The 20,102-nt window shown below is 48.2% G+C and overlaps 1 protein-coding gene across 1 annotated transcript in view; it reads right to left on the reverse strand.

Moving 5' to 3' along the window:
- PLOD3 (procollagen-lysine,2-oxoglutarate 5-dioxygenase 3) overlaps positions 1–20,102 on the reverse strand; it is a 361,546-nt gene that overhangs the window by 190,712 nt on the left and 150,732 nt on the right. Inside the window, exons 3-4 of the mRNA XM_085639312.1 lie at positions 4,913–5,049; positions 203–366 (exon numbers count right to left, since the gene is read on the reverse strand). Of these exons, the coding sequence (XP_085495438.1) occupies positions 203–366; positions 4,913–5,049 (301 nt within the window). The remainder of the gene's footprint in view (positions 1–202; positions 367–4,912; positions 5,050–20,102) is intronic.

Below are 20,102 nucleotides of genomic sequence, written 5' to 3' on the forward strand. Positions count from 1 at the left end.
TGGTTTAACACAAGTACAGCGAAACAGAGAATTAGGGGGTAACAGTGGAATAATCCATCACATTAAAAGGTTGTTCTAACACCCAGAGGTAAAAGTACTGGAGAGGAATCGCCATTCAATCAAACTTTGCCACACGGCTCAACAGACATGCAATCATGCTCAAGAACCAAGGCAAGACCCAAACACCAGGTGCTTCAGTTACCTCCAGAGTTCAGAAAGCGCTTCCCAAAGTTAACGGGGGGATATTTTTCTGCCAGTGACCACTCTGGCCAACAGAAACCCTCTGCTGAAAAGACGACCTTTTGGTTGAACTGCAGGAACTTCCAGGTAAGTTCAATCGGACTGGCCGCAAAGATGACGTCATAGCTAGAAGAAACAAAGAGAAATCAAAATAGCATTGAATGTTTCCAAATATGTTAAACAAAACGTTAAAAATGCAAAACAGGGTTACTGACCACAGCTAGATTGGATCCATTGTGCCGAAAACAACTACAACGACACAGGTTTCTGCGACGCAAAGGAACGCAAAACGTATTCAGACTAAAAAGCATAAAGAGGGAAGGGCTGACAAAGAAAGTGATTGGCTACTCTTGTCAACCAGTTCAGTTGGAAAAGTGTGCTGAATTGTGGGCAGCCTGTATGGGAAGGGATGTGGAGTGTTGTAGAAAGGAGAGGGTGGAAGAATGGAGTTATAATTAAGAGGTTCATCAGTTGTGGTTGTTGTCCTTCAGTAAAACAATATTAGAAGGGGACCAGATGACTATGTGAGGATTTAAATGGGTTATAAAGCAGAGAACTGATCCAGTTGCAAGCTGACTCCTATGGAACTCCTGGAGTACCCGCTTCACTGGTCTGCCAAGAATACTAGCATTCAACAAGCCCTAAACTGGCCATTGTACACCTCAAAGAGTGAGCCTAAAAGTGTGTTAAATGCAGCCACCACAACTGGTTTTAAGGCCAGAATGGTGGACCTCTTGGCCTCAAGGAATGCTACTCACGTGAGACAACACATTGCAGATGGAGAAGTAAAGCTCAATAGCTGGACATTCCTGAATAGGATACTCACACACAAGAAATCACTTATTCATGTTTAGGTCTGGTCAAGAGACAATGGTAGTCGCATTACCTCCTCATGTTTAAAAAAAAATCATAATAAAAATATTTATATACATTGCAGAGGCTTCCATTCATTGGTCTGTTCAAGGGCCATTTTGCATTTCGCTTCCACCCACCACAACACGTAGCACGGGGCAGCAGGTCAGCCCACTACATCCATTGGTTGTATTGAACCCTGACCAGTAGCAATCTGCCTCATTACAAGTGCGCAACCATCTCTTAATGAGTGGACTTCAGTGAAAGGGTCACTGGGCGACTCCTTTTTTGCATGTTGTATCTGTTTACAAACAAAAAAAAAATGTTTTTAAATTGCAGCTAGCCAACGTTAGAACTACTTTGCCAATGCCTGTTCTTCTTCCTAAGACTGATTAATACACAATATCCTATCTTGCTGTTAATCACCATAAGACAACTGTGTGTGTTCTGAAAACTAAAAGATGCTGAACTCTACAGGCTTGAGGTATTTACTCATCTATTCTACCCCTGGAGCCATTTTCAGGACACTGGCTCATTACTCTAGGTATCTATGCATATTTCGTTCATGTCCACCCCAAACCTATGGGCAACTGGGAAATGCCAGGCTTCTGCTTGGGATTCTCAAGTTATCAGGAGATAGTGGGCAGTATCTTGTGTGGGTACAGTCGTTTACGACTGAGGTCCCAGGACCACAATACTATTGTACTTCATCTGGATCACGTCATTACTCTCTTTGGAGACTGGACTTTGCTGAAGTAGTGATGACAAGCAGAAAAACCTTGCTCAATGAGCTGGCAAGAGTTAGAAACTTAGATACAGCTGAGACTGACTTGCATAGGTCTATGTCTGAAGTGCCACAATAAGTGATAAAAGGGTTGAATGGAATGCAGCCCAGAGTAATTACCAATGGTTGAGAGTAATTCAAGTATTCCGTCTAACGTCTTAGGGGGTTTTCAGTGCAACAGGTATGCTCAGCTATTGGCCCCTTAGCAACCTGCTGCAAACTTGGTCTCAGGCTGCACCTCACAGAGGCCCAACAAGGCTGACGTGTGCAGAGTTGCTCTGGTTCTTGTGCAGAGTGCATGTGATGTAATAGTTGTTACCGAAATAGATTGATATCTATATGCTTGGTACCTTGTTTAACCTGGCATAGTGAGCAAACACCTCAGGACCGGAGTGCAGCCCAGAGTGATAACAGTGGCTGAGATTAATTTAAGCATTTCCCCCATCGAGTTTTTTGTTTTTCAGAGCAAAGTGCTATGTTCCCAATTTTTTTTTTTTTTTTACAAGCAAATAAGAAAAAAAGGCGACCCTTGAGTTACTAGCACTTTCCCGTGACACAAGTGTTCCATTTTTGCCTTTCCATAGCAGGTTTTCAATAACAATGATCTATGGTTAAGATTATCCTAGGATTATACTCTCAATCCAACTAGAGTGACTGTTTATCTCAGAGGGTCTTTCACTAGTTTAAAGAGCCCTTTAAATCTCAAGACAATGACACACAAATGTTGGATAAAAATGACAGCATTTATAAATAAAGCAGCCTTGCTATGATATGTCTGCTCACCTGTTCCAATGGCTCTGTGGCAAGGCTTGTCACCCCTGTGGGCTAAAGCACCAACTACTGACTTTCTTGTCACAAAAAACACGAAACTATCTGGAATTTCAAAAAGTACGACCCAAAGTAGTGAATGGTCGCCGGTCGAGGGTTCTGCCGAATCTTGGTGATTAAAGGGAGCATGCATTTATAATAATAATAATAATCCACATTTGTAAAGCGCGAACAATCACCCGTAAGGGTCTCTAGGCGCTGGGGGCCGTCGGAAAGATTAAGCAAGCTATTGCCCAGAGTCACATGGTGCTGGGCCAATCTGCCGCCAGCGCCGGGGTTTGAACCGTGAGCCCCAGATTCCGGAGTCAGTCGCCCTGGCTGCGGCACCACACCTCTTCCATTTATCCCATGCACTTTAGTTGGCCAAGAAGTCTGAGACAACTAAAGTGCTGCCCTTTTTAAAAGGAAATGGGACCAGTAAGCAGCCAACTCTACTGCAGTGTTAGATTGGACACAAAAGTTGTACTGCCTAAAGAGAACCTTCGCCCGTTACACAAGGCATGTAATGGTGAGAAGCATCTTTTTGGATTGGGTGTTGACGTGTTACAACTGGTAATCCTTGTTAGTATGTCACAATGGACTCTCAGCCATACTTATGGCTTACATGGTGAAGAAATCTTAAGGGAGCAAACCCTAACAGAAGGGCTCTCAATATGAACTCAAAAACTATGAAGGATGTTTGTAAAAACCAAGAATCTGGGAACAGTCCTTCTGCTCTGCTGATTAGCAGCACCTCTCTATTACCTTGAGACAAACCCAGCACTGCCTAGGTGCCAGAGGGCTACTGGCACTGCCCAGGCCCCGGAGGTCTCCCGGCACTGCCCAGGCGCCGGAGGGATCCCTGCACTGCCCATGCGCCGGAGGGATCCCGGCACTGCCCAGGCACCGGAGGGATCCCGGCACTGCCCAGGCCACGGTGGGATTCCGGCACTGCCCAGGCACCGGAGGGATCCTGGCACTGTCCAGGCACTGGACCACTCTGCCCAGGCACTGGAGGGCTCCCCACTCTGCCCAGGCACCGGAGGGCTCCCGGCACTGCCCAGGTGCCAGACCTCTGGCGGCGCTGCCACTGTCCAGTCTGTGGAGGCACCTTTACAGTCCACTCACGGAAGGCATGTAAATTATCTGTTCCTTGGAGGCACCTATACTATCCATTCATTAGGAGGCACCTACCTGCACTATACACTTGCTGAAGGCACCTACAACTTCCACTTGCTGGAAAGAACAAGTTACTTACCTTCAGTAACACTCAATCTGAGGTACCGCTGAAATGTTCCCGGATCCAGTCTGATGCCTAGGGAATCCTCAACAAGTGAGGAATCTCCAGCTTGTAGTCTATCAGAAGCACCGCTGTTATCTATCCACTGCAGACTGCCATACTGCTCACTCATTGATGGCACATATACAGTCCTTGTGTTGGGAGTTACCTTTACAATACACTCACTACAGACACCTTCACAGTCTGCTCATTGGTGGTGCCTATACTTTCCAGTCGTTGGACATGGAACCTACAAGGAGTGAAACTTGGGATGGGGATATATTCTAGTGAGGATGGTGGAGAGTCCAGGGTAGGAGACTGCGAGAAGGTAGCATAGAATGAGCAATGACCCGTCTAATAAAATCATTTATGGTACACTCTCGTCTGCCGCATTAAGGCCTCTGAGTGCACCCTAGTCCATCACATCTGCTGCCTTAGTCTCTACTATATTTCAGTAAACCAATCATAACCCTCCTTGCAAATCATGAAGTAACCATTCCTGTAATTCCTATCCTCTTCTAACCTATCTAGACTTTCACTGACATAAATCACAATCTCTTCACTGTGTAACCTCAGGCTGCATCTCAAAATATTTAACCTCTTCTGCCCTATTTACTTATCCAATTTTTTCCACTTGCATGAACTTACTCCAATTGTTAGACTTACCTCCTATTAACTTAATCCACCGCTAGAAACTGGTGGAAAAGCTTCAGTTTCATGAAAGCACAGGAGTAACCCAATCTACAATAATAATTAATAACCATTGGGTTAACCACTAAGTTTGGATTACGGAACATGGTGCTACCCACCATAAAGCGCTTTAGTGCCTAGTCAGAGACAGTAAACGCTATATAAAGCAATTACAATACTTCCTTCCTTCTCTCTTCCATCAATTAACCGTAATTTCTCCATTAAATAATTGTAATGAGGAGAAAGAAACAAAGACTCACCTGTCCACAAACAGTATGATGAGATCCTCCTCGTCCGCGTGCTTCTTCAGCTCCTGTTTCAACCAGCGCACTTTCTGGCCGCCTCCTACAGTGCGAGCCACATCGCCACCTTTCCAATCCTCTCCCAGGCCAAGAGTCTACAAGGAAACAAATGTTACTGTGCGCAAAGTGTGCAAACCGGATCCACTCAAGTAAACAGAATCCCTTAACGTGCCAGGCCCAGGAAGATGAAGCCTAGGGTTTGAGATGTGCTTCCCTTCTCAGTTAGAGGTGCAAACACACACTAGACTGGTAGCATTACAATTTAAAAAGATCTAAACACTGTAAAATATTGAAAGACACTTTGCTGTAGAAAGACGAAATCAAACAGCAATAGCAGGGTATCAAAAGTGAATGAATGTTCAGGAAAGATGCATTACTGAAACTACTATACGTAATTGTGCTATACACCAAATCTAATTCCATATTTAGTATGTCAGGATTTACACAAACTATGCTTCATCTTGGTATGAAATGGTGCAGAGCAGGCAGGGGAAGAATGGACAGGCTGAAGGTCCGAAGTATGCATTATAATTGTTGGGCTATCTCTCCCAAACACAGGGCACTGGAATAAGGAGTGTAGGGTTATTCGGGAGAGCATATAGATGTGGCACATATGAAATCTTTTCTTGGAGTACGGAGTGAATTAGTGGACAGTATTAAGAATGTGAGTTCTGGTTTTTATCACCGGTACTAAGGACACACTACTGTTGTACTCCAATAGGACACTCTGGGGGGAAGTGAAGTTGAGCAGTCGAGGCTTGCGTTCGATTGTAGTAGGGGTTGGAAACTTGGATGCAGCATGAGACAATAAATAACATACATTAATCTCAGTATTCAGCCTGTGTTATACCCTCAAAGAAGAACAGGACTTTTATTTATAGACAAGCAAAATGAGCATTTAAATATATATTAGGTATCGAAAACCTTGAGGCAGAGACATGACCCCAAACGTCTTAATGCCCTACACACTAGAATCTCTATACCCTTGGACCTGTGTCCAGCTTCAAAACTTGTAGGATCTTTTCCTACAGTGTTTGAAGATAGATTTTTAAGTTCTTATTACTTGGACAATGGTGCCTTGCAATGGTTTGCATGGCCTACTTTTTAATGGCTGTATTTGGAACAGTGGACAGTTTAATGCCCTGGATCTAAGCTTCCGAGCTTCCAGCCATGAAAAAGAAGGATATAAGTTACTGAACCAAAAATGCCCATCAGTTGAACAGTACGGATCCTTGCCCAGTGTGGTCAATGGAACATACTGGTTTTCTTTCAGTGTGTCAGAGTCCAAGTTAATAATGGCTGGTGTCCCGTTACCTCAGCCCAGGCAGGAAGCAGATTACATATTTCTTAAATCAAAGTAAGTATTGATTTTCAGTTAATGCAGGAGCTGCAGATGTGGCATGGAATCAGCAACCACGATAAAGTACCACTGGGTTACCTATCTCTAGGGTTCCATAGTTCAACAGCTACCAGTTACAGTCAAGATTCTCCAGTGGTGAGCACCAACTGGTAGTAACAACTGAACCACAGCAGACAGGTTACGAGACAGGTTACAAATGGTTTCAGAATCAGAATGCCTGTCTGGGGACAACAGCACAATGCTCCAAGCCTGCTGTAAAGACACAGACTATTCACAGCCCTCTGTGACAGAGGCGAGCTGACTGGTCACCACAATGGTAGAAGGAGAAGCAGAGACCATACAGAGCCACGAGCTAGGTGGTTCTTTTATGTGGTCTTGCTTCCTCCAGGCTGGGTGGGCTGCAGGCATCTTGTGGCTCTAGGCGACGGGGCAAACACCAAGCCTTGTGTGTGAAGGCAATCATTTTCTAGGACCATCTTGGTCAAGTGTGGACTGGTAAACCACTACAACTGTACAGGGCAGGAAGGATCTCTACATATCCTGCAACAGATGTGGCTCATTGGCTACCTCAGTGCCTTGAGAAGTCCTCTACGCAGAAAACCTGCAAGCTTGGCCACGTTGCAGATCCTTCAGGGGCAGCTTATTTCCTTACAGTGAGGTCAGGGTTCTTGCTTCCCACAGGTCATGGAAGTAAGATGTGCCAAGAATTCAGGCCTTTGCCCAACAGGAAAAGATGTAGATAGCAAAGGTTTAGCTCCCTGTCAATATGTCTAGCCAATACAAGTATGCAGGGCTCCTCGTTGTCAAGATAATCTGTTATTTACTTGGCCCAGAAGTCCCAGATTTATCCCACATAGGGGCCACAAATGGAAAGCTTGACCCAACCAAAATAACCTTTTTTTATCATTGAAATGCTTCAGCCAATCATGGAGCAGTTCATCTTCTCTTTGTTCTCTTGTTTCAATGGACTCCCAGAGAAGAGAATCAAAGGCAACACCAGTTCTTAATGGTCAAGATGGGGATTGCCCTAAGATAGAGCCCAGAAGACATCTATCTTTGCCAAGGAATAGCCAGCGACACTGGATGAAGGAGAGCAGTGGGAGTCACCATGGTAGGAAAACCCTATTCTGAATGAAGTGAAGGGGATGGCAACACCAAATCCACATTGTCTATTGTTTGAGGAGGTTAGCGTCTAGGGGTTAACTGTGGGAGTGGTTAATTTGAGGAGATTTGCCTTCTGTGTTCGAGGATCCATTTTGTGGGTAAATACATGCTGCGTTTATGATTATTAATGAAGATCAAGATTTTTAAAAAGTCCCTGCCCCCACCTGTATTTATTAGAAAGCAGCATTAGCCTCCATTTCAGATGCCTGTAGTCAAAACCAAGATCAAAACCCCACTTGCGAAATGAATGATTGGCATCTAGACCCAAACACTAGCTGTCTGGATCATAAAGTCTATTGGAAGAGGACATCTATTCTGAATGGCTCCCAAATTAATTTTGATGGTGGGCATCACCAAGGCCAATTCTAGGACATTTTGACGGCAATCAACAATGGGAATCACCCATCACCAAAGTCAGAAGAGGAAAAACCAACAATGTTCATTTTTACACCAACTGCCATGTCCATTATGAGAAGAGGTCAGATTAAAGCACCTCTGGACTAATGCAACGTAGTCTACAGCAGTCTCGCAATAAACCTACAATAGACCTATACTACATACAAGTACAAAACTAAACTAAAGGGCAGGTCATTCACAGGAACTGATTCCAGACATCAGGTTGACCAACACATGCAGAATTTGACAATCCAATTTCCGGTGACTAAAACGCAGTTGTGATTCATCAAAGAACAAGACTAAAGCTCCAGAACTCTCTAAAATCATCTGATAGGATCACACCTAACCACTTGCTCTTTAGCATCCCCTTGGAAATAGTTGTTTAAACAAGCAATCAGAAGACTAGGACCAGTGCTAGTAACAGGCCTGCATACTATGCCTAAGATGCCCCGAGCCAGCAAACCCAATTTCCCATTCACTGACCAACCAAAGATGACGCCAATTCTGGACCAGGCCAAAAGAACAAGCCACACGAAAAAAACATGGGAAAGGGGCAACAAACAAGACCAGCATGAAGAGGTTTCGACCCACGAATGCAAAAAGCACAAATTAAAGGACAAACACGGGATAAAGTACATTTATCCCTTACTAAGAACCTCCTCTGCAACTTCATCCATGCATTCTTTCAACCAGATTCATATAGATCTTCACTGCGATACAGACTATTTTATGTTTTTGTTTTCACGCTCGTCAACAGAACGGTTTCCATTTCCTGAGTAATGGGGAAAACTGAGTGCCAATCACACTCCACCCAACAGTGTCCAAAGCAGAGATCCTCAGATGGAAATAATGTGTTGTGTATGTAAATTGTTGTGTTAATGTCTGTTGGCTCCCTTTCGCTTTCAAATCCCGAACACATGGGTCTGTATTAGAAACCATGCTAGGAAGCCTCTGGAAAATACTTAGAAACAGTATGGGTCCAGTGCACTCGGCTGAAACGACAGCCCCTATTGTGTACTGGCTTGCTGTGTTGTTGGTGGTATACACTTTGTGAAAGATAGGAATCCTTAAACTGTCTGGCACAAAACAATGCAATAGGAGAATGCTGTCTGGTATCAATGGATCTCCAGCAAGGGCATCCGTGTAAATTCTAATTTCTATCAGGTCAATACAATACCATCCCTTCCATACCCATAATCCCACAAATTCCAATTCTAGGACAATCATCACAGCAATCAGCAAAGCCTAGGGATCACTTGAACCTGGGCATTGGCTCTTCAGATGAAATCAGTGGTCAGCATGGCCACACATCTTCTGCCTCATTCAATGTCATAGCCCTAGGAAATAAATTAGTAGACTTCATGGCCAACATAACGTGTCAATTGTCCACAGAGTCAACTTTGTCCACCACAAGTGAATGCTGTGACGAGGAGCACACACCTCCATCTCATACGCTGAGCCACATCAAGGTTAAGCTTCCTTCACAAAGTGGACTTTGCTTCGGCAATTGAAGCAGCAAGTACACAGTTGTCCGGAAGAAGACATTAAAACAATTTCAGCTCATACACCAGCTGTGGGCCTGTAAAAGCACAGCACTATGGCTCTCCAAGCTTTGCGATGGCTGCCTTTGGCACATAGGCTAACCTTGATAGTATGCACTAGCCCCAGAGTGTACTAGTCTTCACAGCTACAAACCAACCCACAAACTATAGTAGTGCCAACCACTTCTTCATTCAACTAGGGAGCATGCGGGAAATCCTTGGAAGAGGTGGTCAGAGGGGCTAGAACAGCCTTACCACAGCAGTCAAATAGCAGCACCATTTTAAGTACAGAAGGAAGCTAACTAAGGTGGTCCCATCAGGCCTGGCTTGATCCTTCTTCGCCAGGTATTGCTTTTTGATGAAGGCTGACTCAACGAGTCTGTCAGATACAGATCAGATTGAGCTAAGTCTGTTTCAGCAACCTACTGAATACGGCACGCAGCAACGAATGCTGTCCTATTGTACACTGAATTTCCACTAAATCACTGTAACTGGAATGCGACATACTAGTTGCTATGTTACCAGTTTTCCTCTTGCTTACTGTCTTACACTTCATAACTTCATCTTTCTTATAATCGTCCTTCTATTCTGAAACACTGAAGTGATCTGCAAGGAGCATTTAATGCCGGACAAATCATCAATCGATAAAATATCAATTGTATCCCCTCCATCTGACAAAATACCACTCGCCCATCTTCAAAGCCTCTAGAACGGGAGAGTCGCACTATGACAGGGAAGAAACGCTGGGACCGCCCGAGGCCAGTGTGGCGGAACCAGGTCCTTCAATAAAATACTAGGCCCGATCCTTGAAGTGTGCAGAAGTCATTTAAATTAATAAATACATTGTTTTTATTAGTATGTGGATTCGTCCCTAGATCCCTGGTCTTTGGTAGTTATCCTCTCTTAAGGGAATAGTTTTCTTTATTTACTGGATTTTGTTATTCACAAAACGGCAATTATTACATGAAACTGCTTACTTTATACATTGAGGAAACTGAATGGACTCCAGCATTTTTGTATTCATTTTATTAAAATCATTTAATGAATTGCACTTCATATAAAAAATAATTTCCCAAAAACAAAATGTATTTGCACAAAGCATTAATTTAATAATATATTAAGATTATTTTAGCCTAACACCCACAATTAGGTAACAAAGTATAATATGATTTACACCGAAATGGCATTCCACCCTGCAAAGGCCACTAGCTACTGGTAAGAGTATGACATGCCTGCAAGAAAATGGTACGCACCGGTGGAAAACTGGTAAACTTGGAATTAATAAAAACATGGTCTACATTCATCGCTAGTCAGAAGGTCAACCGCTAGACCACATGCCCTCCCTTTTAAATATGCATTGGTCAATCAGAGCAATGCTTAAAATACTCCCAATGCTCCCCATTTCGTCCAGAGCTTTAGTGGTTAGAAGTGTAATCCTGAGCCAGTTGGATTATTGCAACGCCCTGCCATTGGGAGCTCCAAACTCCCTTATCAAGAGAGTACAGAGAGCACAAACGGTGGCCGCCAAGTTGACCCTATATGAACCGCGTAGGTCCTCTGCATCCCAATCTCTGAGAGCACTCCATTGGCTCCCTTTGGTACAGAGAACACTGTTTAAATCACTCTGTATTGTGTTTAAGGCACACCATGGCCTCAGGCCGGTTCCCCTACAAAGTAGATTTAACTGGCATGCCCCCAAAAGAAATTTACGTTCCTCATCAGCAAATCTGGCAAGCATGTCCAGGTTTACCAAAACCAGATTTGAAAGCAGAACATTCATGACCAAGGCAGCTCGATTGTGGAACGAACTCCCAATAACCCTGAGACAGTCAGGGGAACTATTACACTTCAGGAAGAGACTTAAAACATGGCTCTTCCCAAACGAGGAGAACATGCTCAAAAAACTTTACTGGCCGTGCTGCTGAAGATAACTAATACACTTCCTTTCCTACACTAACTGCCTGTAGATGCGTAATACAGTGCCAGGATACCGTGGAGTGACAGTGCGCTTTATAAATGACCCAAATAAAAATAAAATAAATTCATGCACATATGTCAGATGACCACATCAATGTTACCCAGTGCCAACTGGCTTTGCAAACTATTTTTCAAAACCCCCTCAGTTTATCTTTGTATTGGCCTGCGTGTCCCATTTTAAACTCCCAAGTGACTGAAAGTCACAACTGAAGGCTGTGATATCCACTCCGTCTCGGATGAGACACTGGCAATGGGCACGACACTGACCCAGTTCGCCCCTTGGTGAGAATGGAAGCCTGCCAAGCTCTCAGGTCCTCTGAAGGTTGGACTGCTTTCAAGAGAGGAGTACTGGGTCAGCTGGCTCATTCCTATAGGCAAGGCTTTGGTTTCAGACCCACAGAAGAGGGAACTCTACCCTGCAACGGAGCAGGTGAATTAGACCAGCACAGCCTTCAGTGCGTCAGGCAGGCAGCCTTTGGGACGCCCTATCAGTTTCAACCTGGTCTCCACCTCGCATGGACCTCATTGCTTTCGAGTACACGGATGGCCCTTTCTCAGCTGGACGCAGGAGCAGCAACACTTTCCCAGCACCCAGACCAATGCAGTGAACCAGGACTGGCTGACCCAGCCACACATCCCTGCTTGTGGAACCAGATGCCCTCTGGGAAGCAATGATAAAAAGAACTACACCATCTCTCTCTCTTCCGCCCCTTCTCCTCCACGCTTCCCATCCGAACTTCCTAAGCCTGTTTCATTCCTGTGGTTTCTGCACCCCTGCAAGGTGCCCCCGTAAACAACCTTTACTTCCTTCTTACATTCCTTGCACTGCAGCTCTCACCAGCTTTACTCCATTCCTGCTGCTGCAGACCGCCTCCCGTGCTCTCCTTACCTCTATCGCTCTCACAACAACCTGCTCTTTCCCTCTTTATTTCCAACCCGCCCTCCTCCTCCGACCTCTGGTACTCCCAATCGTGGCTTCCATCCTTCTTCACTCCCCTCCCCAGGCAGCTTTCTGCTTTTTATTACTAAATCTTTCTCCATAGTCACCTCCATATGCCCTACTCTAACTCTGCCACTTTACGATCACCCCCACCTCCCTCCGATCACCGCACCTTTGTTTTGTAATTGAACCATCATCATCCTTCTCCTCCCCACCTTAACTTCCGGCCCTGGTTCCGTATCCCTCCTCCTGGCCTATCCTGGTTTATTTAATTCCTTTCCCGTGTCCGCTCGCAGCACTCCTTAAATGCTTCCGTTACTTCTTCTCAGACATCTCCATCTTAGCTCACCCTCTCCTCTGCCTCCTCTCTGAAGGTACCGCGTGTGTTACCCTCTCCTCTGCCTCCTCACTGAAGGTACCGCGTGTGTTACCCTCACCACTGCCTCCTCTCTGAAGGTACCGCGTGTGTTACCCTCTCCTCTGAAGGTACCGCGTGTGTTACCCTCTCCTCTGAAGGTACTGCGTGTGTTACCCTCTCCTCTGAAGGTACTGTGTGTTACCCTCTCCTCTGCCTCCACTCTGAACGTACGGCGTATGTTACCCTCTCCTCTGAAGGTACTGTGTGTTACCCTCACCTCTGCCTCCTCTCTGAAGGTACAGCGTGTGTTACCCTCACCTCTGCCTCCTCTCTGAAGGTACCGCGTGTGCTACCCTCTCCTCTGCCTCCTCTCTGAAGGTACCGTGTGTATTACCCTCTCCTCTGAAGGTACTGCGTGTGTTACCCTCTCCTCTGAAGGTACTGTGTGTTACCCTCACCTCTGAAGGTACTGCGTGTGTTACCCTCTCCTCTGAAGGTACTGTGTGTTACCCTCTCCTCTGAAGGTACTGTGTGTTACCCTCTCCTCTGCCTACTCTCTGAAAGTACCTACCGCGTGTGTTACCCTCACCTCTGCCTCCTCTCTGAAGGTACGGCGTGTGTTACCCTCTCCTCTGAAGGTACTGCGTGCGTTACCCTCTCCTCTGAAGGTACTGCGTGCGTTACCCTCTCCTCTGAAGGTACTGTGTGTTACCCTCACCTCTGCCTCCTCTCTGAAGGTACTGTGTGTGTTACCCTCTCCTCTGAAGGTACTGTGTTACCCTCTCCTCTGCCTCCTCTCTGAACGTACGGCGTATGTTACCCTCTCCTCTGAAGGTACTGTGTGTTACCCTCACCTCTGCCTCCTCTCTGAACGTACGGCGTATGTTACCCTCAACTCTGAAGGTACTGCGTGTGTTACCCTCTCCTCTGCCTCCTCTCTGAAGGTACCGCGTGTGTTACCCTCACCTCTGCCTCCTCTCTGAAGGTACCGCGTGTGTTACCCTCTCCTCTGCCTCCTCTCTGAAGGTACCGTGTGTGTTACCCTCTCCTCTGAAGGTACTGCGTGTGTTACCCTCTCCTCTGAAGGTACTGTGTGTTACCCTCTCCTCTGAAGGTACTGTGTGTTACCCTCTCCTCTGCCTACTCTCTGTAAGTATCTACCGCGTGTGTTACCCTCTCCTCTGCCTCCTCTCTGAAGGTACCGTGTGTGTTACCCTCACCTCTGCCTCCTCTCTGAAGGTACGGCGTGTTACCCTCTCCTCTGAAGGTACTGCGTGCGTTACCCTCTCCTCTGAAGGTACTGTGTGTTACCCTCTCCTCTGAAGGTACTGTGTGTTACCCTCTCCTCTGAAGGTACTGTGTGTTACCTTCTCCTCTGCCTCCTCTCTGAAGGTACGGCGTGTGTTACCCTCTCCTCTGAAGGTACTGTGTGTGTTACCCTCACCTCTGCCTCCTCTCTGAACGTACTGCGTGTGTTACCCTCCCCTCTGAAGGTACTGTGTGTTACCCTCACCACTGCCTCCTCTCTGAAGGTACGGCGTGTGTTACTCTCTCCTCTGAAGGTACTGTGTGTTACCCTCTCCTCTGAAAGTACTGCGTGTGTTACCCTCACCTCTGCCTCCTCTCTGAAGGTACAGCGTGTGTTACCCTCTCCTCTGAAGGTACTGTGTGTGTTACCCTCACCTCTGCCTCCTCTCTGAACGTACGGCATGTGTTACCCTCTCCTCTGAAGGTAGTGTGTTACCCTCTCCTCTGAAGGTACTGTGTGTTACCCTCTCCTCTGAAGGTACTGTGTGTGTTACCCTCTGCTCTGAAGGTACTGCGTGTGTTACCCTCACCTCTGCCTCCTCTCTGAAGGTACTGCGTGTGATACCCTCTCCTCTGAAGGTACTGTGTGTGTTACCCTCACCTCTGCCTCCTATCAGAAGGTACGGCGTGTGTTACCCTCTCCTCTGAAGGTACTGTGTGTTACCCTCACCTCTGCCTCTCCTCTGAAGGTACGGCGTGTGTTACCCTCTCCTCTGAAGGTACTGTGTGTTACCCTCTCCTCTGCCTCCTCCCTGAAGGAACGGCGTGTGTTACCCTCTCCTCTGCCTCCTCTCTGAAGGTACTGCGTGTGTTACCCTCTCCTCTGAAGGTACTGCGTGTTACCCTCTCCTCTGCCTCCTTTCTGAAGGTACGGCGTGTGTTACCCTCTCCTCTGCCTCCTCTCTGAAGGAACGGCGTGTGTTACCCTCTCCTCTGCCTCCTCTCTGAAGGTACTGCGTGTGTTACCCTCTCCTCTGAAGGTACTGCGTGTTACCCTCTCCTCTGCCTCCTCTCTGAAGGAACGGCGTGTGTTACCCTCTCCTCTGCCTCCTCTCTGAAGGTACTGCGTGTGTTACCCTCTCCTCTGAAGGTACTGCGTGTTACCCTCTCCTCTGCCTCCTCTCTGAAGGTACGGCGTGTGTTACCCTCTCCTCTGAAGGTACTGCGTGTTACCCTCTCCTCTGAAGGTACTGTGTGTGTTACCCTCTCCTCTGCCTCCTCTACCGCATGTTTTGTCTCACCCCGAGGCAGTGATGCAGTCAGAAGGGTGAGTTCAAGGTCACAGGTGCAGACATCTCCAGCTCCTGTTGCTCTTGGTCCATCCTGTGACACTAGGCCTCTAATTCAGCTCCTCTTTCTTCTACTATTTGTCCAGTATTTGTCCTCTTCATTCCACCCCCCGCTGCAGCGCCTGCCTGGCCTGCTTTGGAGATCACGAGCAGACTGCAGCTTTCCGCCTCCTCAGCAGGCGTCTAGGATTTAAAAATGTATCTTGGGTTGGGGGTCGGTAGCTGAAGTCACGTGGCATTGCTGCCCTGCAGAGGGAGGGCTGTGTATTTTAATGGGCGCAAAATCTCGCATTTTATTGTTATTATATTGACTGGTACAAAATGTACTTGCTTCTTTAGGACTGACGAGCAACCTGCTCCAGGGGGTCTCTCGTGACATCCGTCACATGAGGTAAAGAACGAAAAACAGCAGTTGATAACGTTCTCTGGCGGGACCTCCGTCACAAGAGGTAAAGGATAAAAGGGTTACCTGGCCACACCTCCCTCTCACGAGGTAAAGGATAAGAGGGTTACCTGGCCACACCTCCCTCTCACGAGGTAAAGGATAAGAGGGTTACCTGGCCACACCTCCCTCTCACGAGGTAAAGGATAAGAGGGTTCTCTGGCGGCACCTCCGTCACACGAGCTAAAGGATAAGAGGGTTACCTGGTGGCACCTCCCTCACAAGAGGTAAAGGATAAGAGGGTTCTCTGGCGACAGCTCCGTCCCACGAGGTAAAGGATAAGAGGGTTCTCTGGCGGGACCTCCCTCACACGAGGTAAAGGATAAGAGGGTTACCTGGTGGCACCTCCGTCACACGAGGTAAAGGATATGAGGGTTCTCTGGCCGCACCTCCCTCACACGAGGTAAAAAATAAGAGGGTTCTCTGGCCGCACCTCGATCACACAAGGTAAAGGATAAGAGGATTCTCTGGCCGCACCTTCCTCACACGAGGTAAAGAATAAGAGGGTTCTCTGGCGGCACCTCCATCACACGAGGTAAAGGATAAGAGGGTTCTCTGGCGGCACCTCCATCACACGAGGTAAAGGATAAGAGGGTTCTCTGGCGGCACCTCCCCCACACGAGGTAAAGGATAAGAGGGTTACCTGGCCACACCTCCCTCTCACGAGGTAAAGGATAAGAGGGTTCTCTGGCAGCACCTCCGTCTCACGAGCTAAAGGATAAGAGGGTTCTCTGGCTGCACCTCCCTCACACGAGGTAAAGAATAAGAGGGTTCTCTGGCCACACCTCCGTCACACGAGGTAAAGGATAAGAGGGTTCTCTGGCCGCACCTCCGTCACACGAGGTAAAGGTTAAGAGGGCTCTCTGGCCGCACCTCCCTCACACGAGGTAAAGAATAAGAGGGTTCTCTGGCCGCACCTCCGTCACACGAGGTAAAGAATAAGAGGGTTCTCTGGCCGCACCTCCATCACACGAGTTAAAGAATAAGAGGGTTCTCTGGCCGCACCTCCGTCACATGAGGTAAAGGATAAGAGGGTTCTCTGGCGGCACCTCCGTCACACGAGCTAAAGGATAAGAGGGTTCTCTGGCCGCACCTCCGTCACACGAGGTAAAGGATAAGAGGGTTCTCTGGCCGCACCTCCGTCACACGAGGTAAAGGATAAGAGGGTTCTCTGGTGGCACCTCCGTCACACGAGGTAAAGGATAAGAGGGTTCTCTGGCAGCACCTCCGTCACACGAGGTAAAGGATAAGAGGGTTCTCTGGCCGCACCTCCGTCACACTAGGTAAAGGATAAGAGGGTTCTCTGGCCGCACCTCCGTCACACGAGGTAAAGAATAAGAGGGTTCTCTGGCCGCACCTCCGTCACACGAGGTAAAGGATAAGAGGGTTCTCTGGCCGCACCTCCGTCACACGAGGTAAAGGATCAGAGGGTTCTCTGGCCGCACCTCCGTCACACGAGGTAAAGAATAAGAGGGTTCTCTGGCCGCACCTCCGTCACACGATGTAAAGGATAAGAGGGTTCTCTGGCGGCACCTTCCTCACACGAGGTAAAGGATAAGAGGGTTTTCTGGCCGCACCTTCCTCACACGAGGTAAAGAATAAGAGGGTTCTCTGGCGGCACCTCCCTCACACGAGGTAAAGGATAAGAGGGTTCTCTGGCGGCACCTCCGTCACACGAGCTACAGGATAAGAGGGCTACCTGGTGGCACCTCCCTCTCACGAGGTAAAGGATAAGAGGGTTCTCTGGCGACACCTCCGTCACACGAGGTAAAGGATAAGAGGGTTCTCTGGCAGCACCTCCCTCACATGAGGTAAAGGATAAGAGGGTTCTCTGGCGGCACCTCCCTCACACGAGGTACAGGATAAGAGGGTTCTCTGGCGGCACCTCCGTCACACGAGCTAAAGGATAAGAGGGTTACCTGGTGGCACCTCCCTCACAAGAGGTAAAGGATAAGAGGGTTCTCTGGCGACAGCTCCGTCCCACGAGGTAAAGGATAAGAGGGTTCTCTGGCGGGACCTCCCTCACATGAGGTAAAGGATAAGAGGGTTCTCTGGCGGCACCTCCCTCACACGAGGTAAAGGATAAGAGGGCTCTCTGGCGGCACCTCCGTCACACGAGCTAAAGGATAAGAGGGCTACCTGGCGGCACCTCCCTCACACGAGGTAAAGGATAAGAGGGTTCTCTGGTGGCACCTCCGTCACACGAGGTAAAGGATGAGGGTTCTCTGGCGGTACCTCCCTCACACGAGGTAAAGGATAAGCCCGTTACTTGGTGGCACCTTCCTCACACGAGGTAAAGGATAAGAGGGTTCTCTGGCCGCACCTCCGTCACACGAGGTAAAGGATAAGAGAGTTCTCTGGCGGCACCTCCGTCACACGAGGTAAAGGATAAGAGGGTTCTCTGGCGGCACTTCCCTCACACGAGGTAAAGGATAAGAGGGTTCTCTGGTGGCACCTCCCTCACACGAGATAAAGGATAAGAGGGTTCTCTGGTGGCACCTCCGTCACACGAGGTAAAGGATAAGAGGGTTCTGTGGCGGCACCTCCCTCACACGAGGTAAAGGATAAGAGGGTTACCTGGTGGCACCTCCCTTGCACGAGGTAAAGGATAAGAGAGTTACCTGGCGGCACCTCCGTCACAAGAGGTAACGGATAAGAGTGTTCTCTGGCGGGACCTCCGTCACACGAGGTAAAGGATAAGAGGGTTCTCTGGTGGCACCTCCGTCACACGAGGTAAAGGATAAGAGGGTTACCTGGTGGCACCTCCATCACACGAGGTAAAGGATAAGAGGGTTACCTGGCGGCACCTCTGTCACACGAGGTAAAGAATAAGAGGGTTCTCTGTAAGCATCTCCCTCACACGAGGTAAAGGATAAGAGGGTTCTCTGGCGGCACCTCCCTCACACGAGGTAAAGGATAAGAGAGTTACCTGGCGGCACCTCCCTCACATGAGGTAAAGGATAAGAGGGTTCTCTGGTGGCACCTCTGTCACACGAGGTAAAGGATAAGAGGGTTCTCTGGCAGCACCTCCGTCACACGAGGTATAGGATAAGAGGGTTCTCTGGCCGCACCTCCATCACACGAGGTAAAGGATAAGAGGGTTCTCTGGCGGCACCTCCCTCACACGAGGTAAAGGATAAGCGGGTTAACTGGTGGCACCTCCCTCACACGAGGTAAAGGATAAGAGGGTTCTCTGGCGGCACCTCCGTCACACGAGGTAAAGGATAAGAGGGTTCTCTGGCCGCACCTCCGTTAGGCGAGGTAAAGGATAAGAGGGTTCTCTGGCGGCACTTCCCTCACACGAGGTAAAGGATAAAAAGGGTTCTCTGGTGGCACTTCCCTCACACGAGGTAAAGGATAAGAGGGTTCTCTGGTGGCACCTCCGTCACACGAGGTAAAGGATAAGAGGATTCTGTGGCGGCACCTCCCTCACACGAGGTAAAGGATAAGAGGGTTACCTGGTGGCACCTCCCTTGCACGAGGTAAAGGATAAGAGGGTTACCTGGTGGCACCTCCCTTGCACGAGGTAAAGGATAAGAGGGTTACCTGGCGGCACCTCTGTCACACGAGGTAAAGGATAAGAGGGTTCTCTGGCGGGATCTCCGTCACACGAGGTAAAGGATAAGAGGGTTCTCTGGTGGCACCACCATCACACGAGGTAAAGGATAAGAGGGTTACCTGGTGGCACCTCCGTCACACGAGGTAAAGGATAAGAGGGTTACCTGGCGGCACCTCTGTCACACGAGGTAAAGGATAAGAGGGTTCTCTGTAGGCACCTCCCTCACACGAGGTAAAGGATAAGAGGGTTCTCTGGCGGCACCTCCCTCACACGAGGTAAAGGATAAGAGGGTTCTCTGGCCGCACCTTCCTCACACGAGGTAAAGAATAAGAGGGTCCTCTGGCGGCACCTCCCTCACACGTGGTAAAGGATAAGAGGGTTCTCTGGCCACACCTTCCTCACACGAGGTAAAGAATAAGAGGGTCCTCTGGCCGCACCTCCGTCACACGAGGTAAAGGATAAGAGGGTTACCTGGTGGCACCTCCATCACACGAGGTAAAGGATAAGAGGGTTACCTGGCGGCACCTCCGTCACACGAGCTAAAGGATAAGACGGTTCTCTGGCCGCACCTTCGTCACACGAGGTAAAGGATAAGAGGGTTCTCAGTGGCACCTCCGTCACACGAGGTAAAGGATAAGAGGGTTCTCTGGCAGCACCTCTGTCACACGAGGTAAAGGATAAGAGGGTTCTCTGGCCGCACCTCCGTCACACGAGGTAAAGGATAAGAGGGTTCTCTGGCCGCACCTCCGTCACACGAGGTAAAGGATAAGAGGGTTCTCTGGCCGCACCTCCGTCACACGAGGTAAAGAATAAG

This window comes from Triturus cristatus, chromosome 12, assembly GCF_964204655.1.
Source record: "Triturus cristatus chromosome 12, aTriCri1.1, whole genome shotgun sequence".
Classification (NCBI taxonomy): domain Eukaryota; kingdom Metazoa; phylum Chordata; class Amphibia; order Caudata; family Salamandridae; genus Triturus; species Triturus cristatus.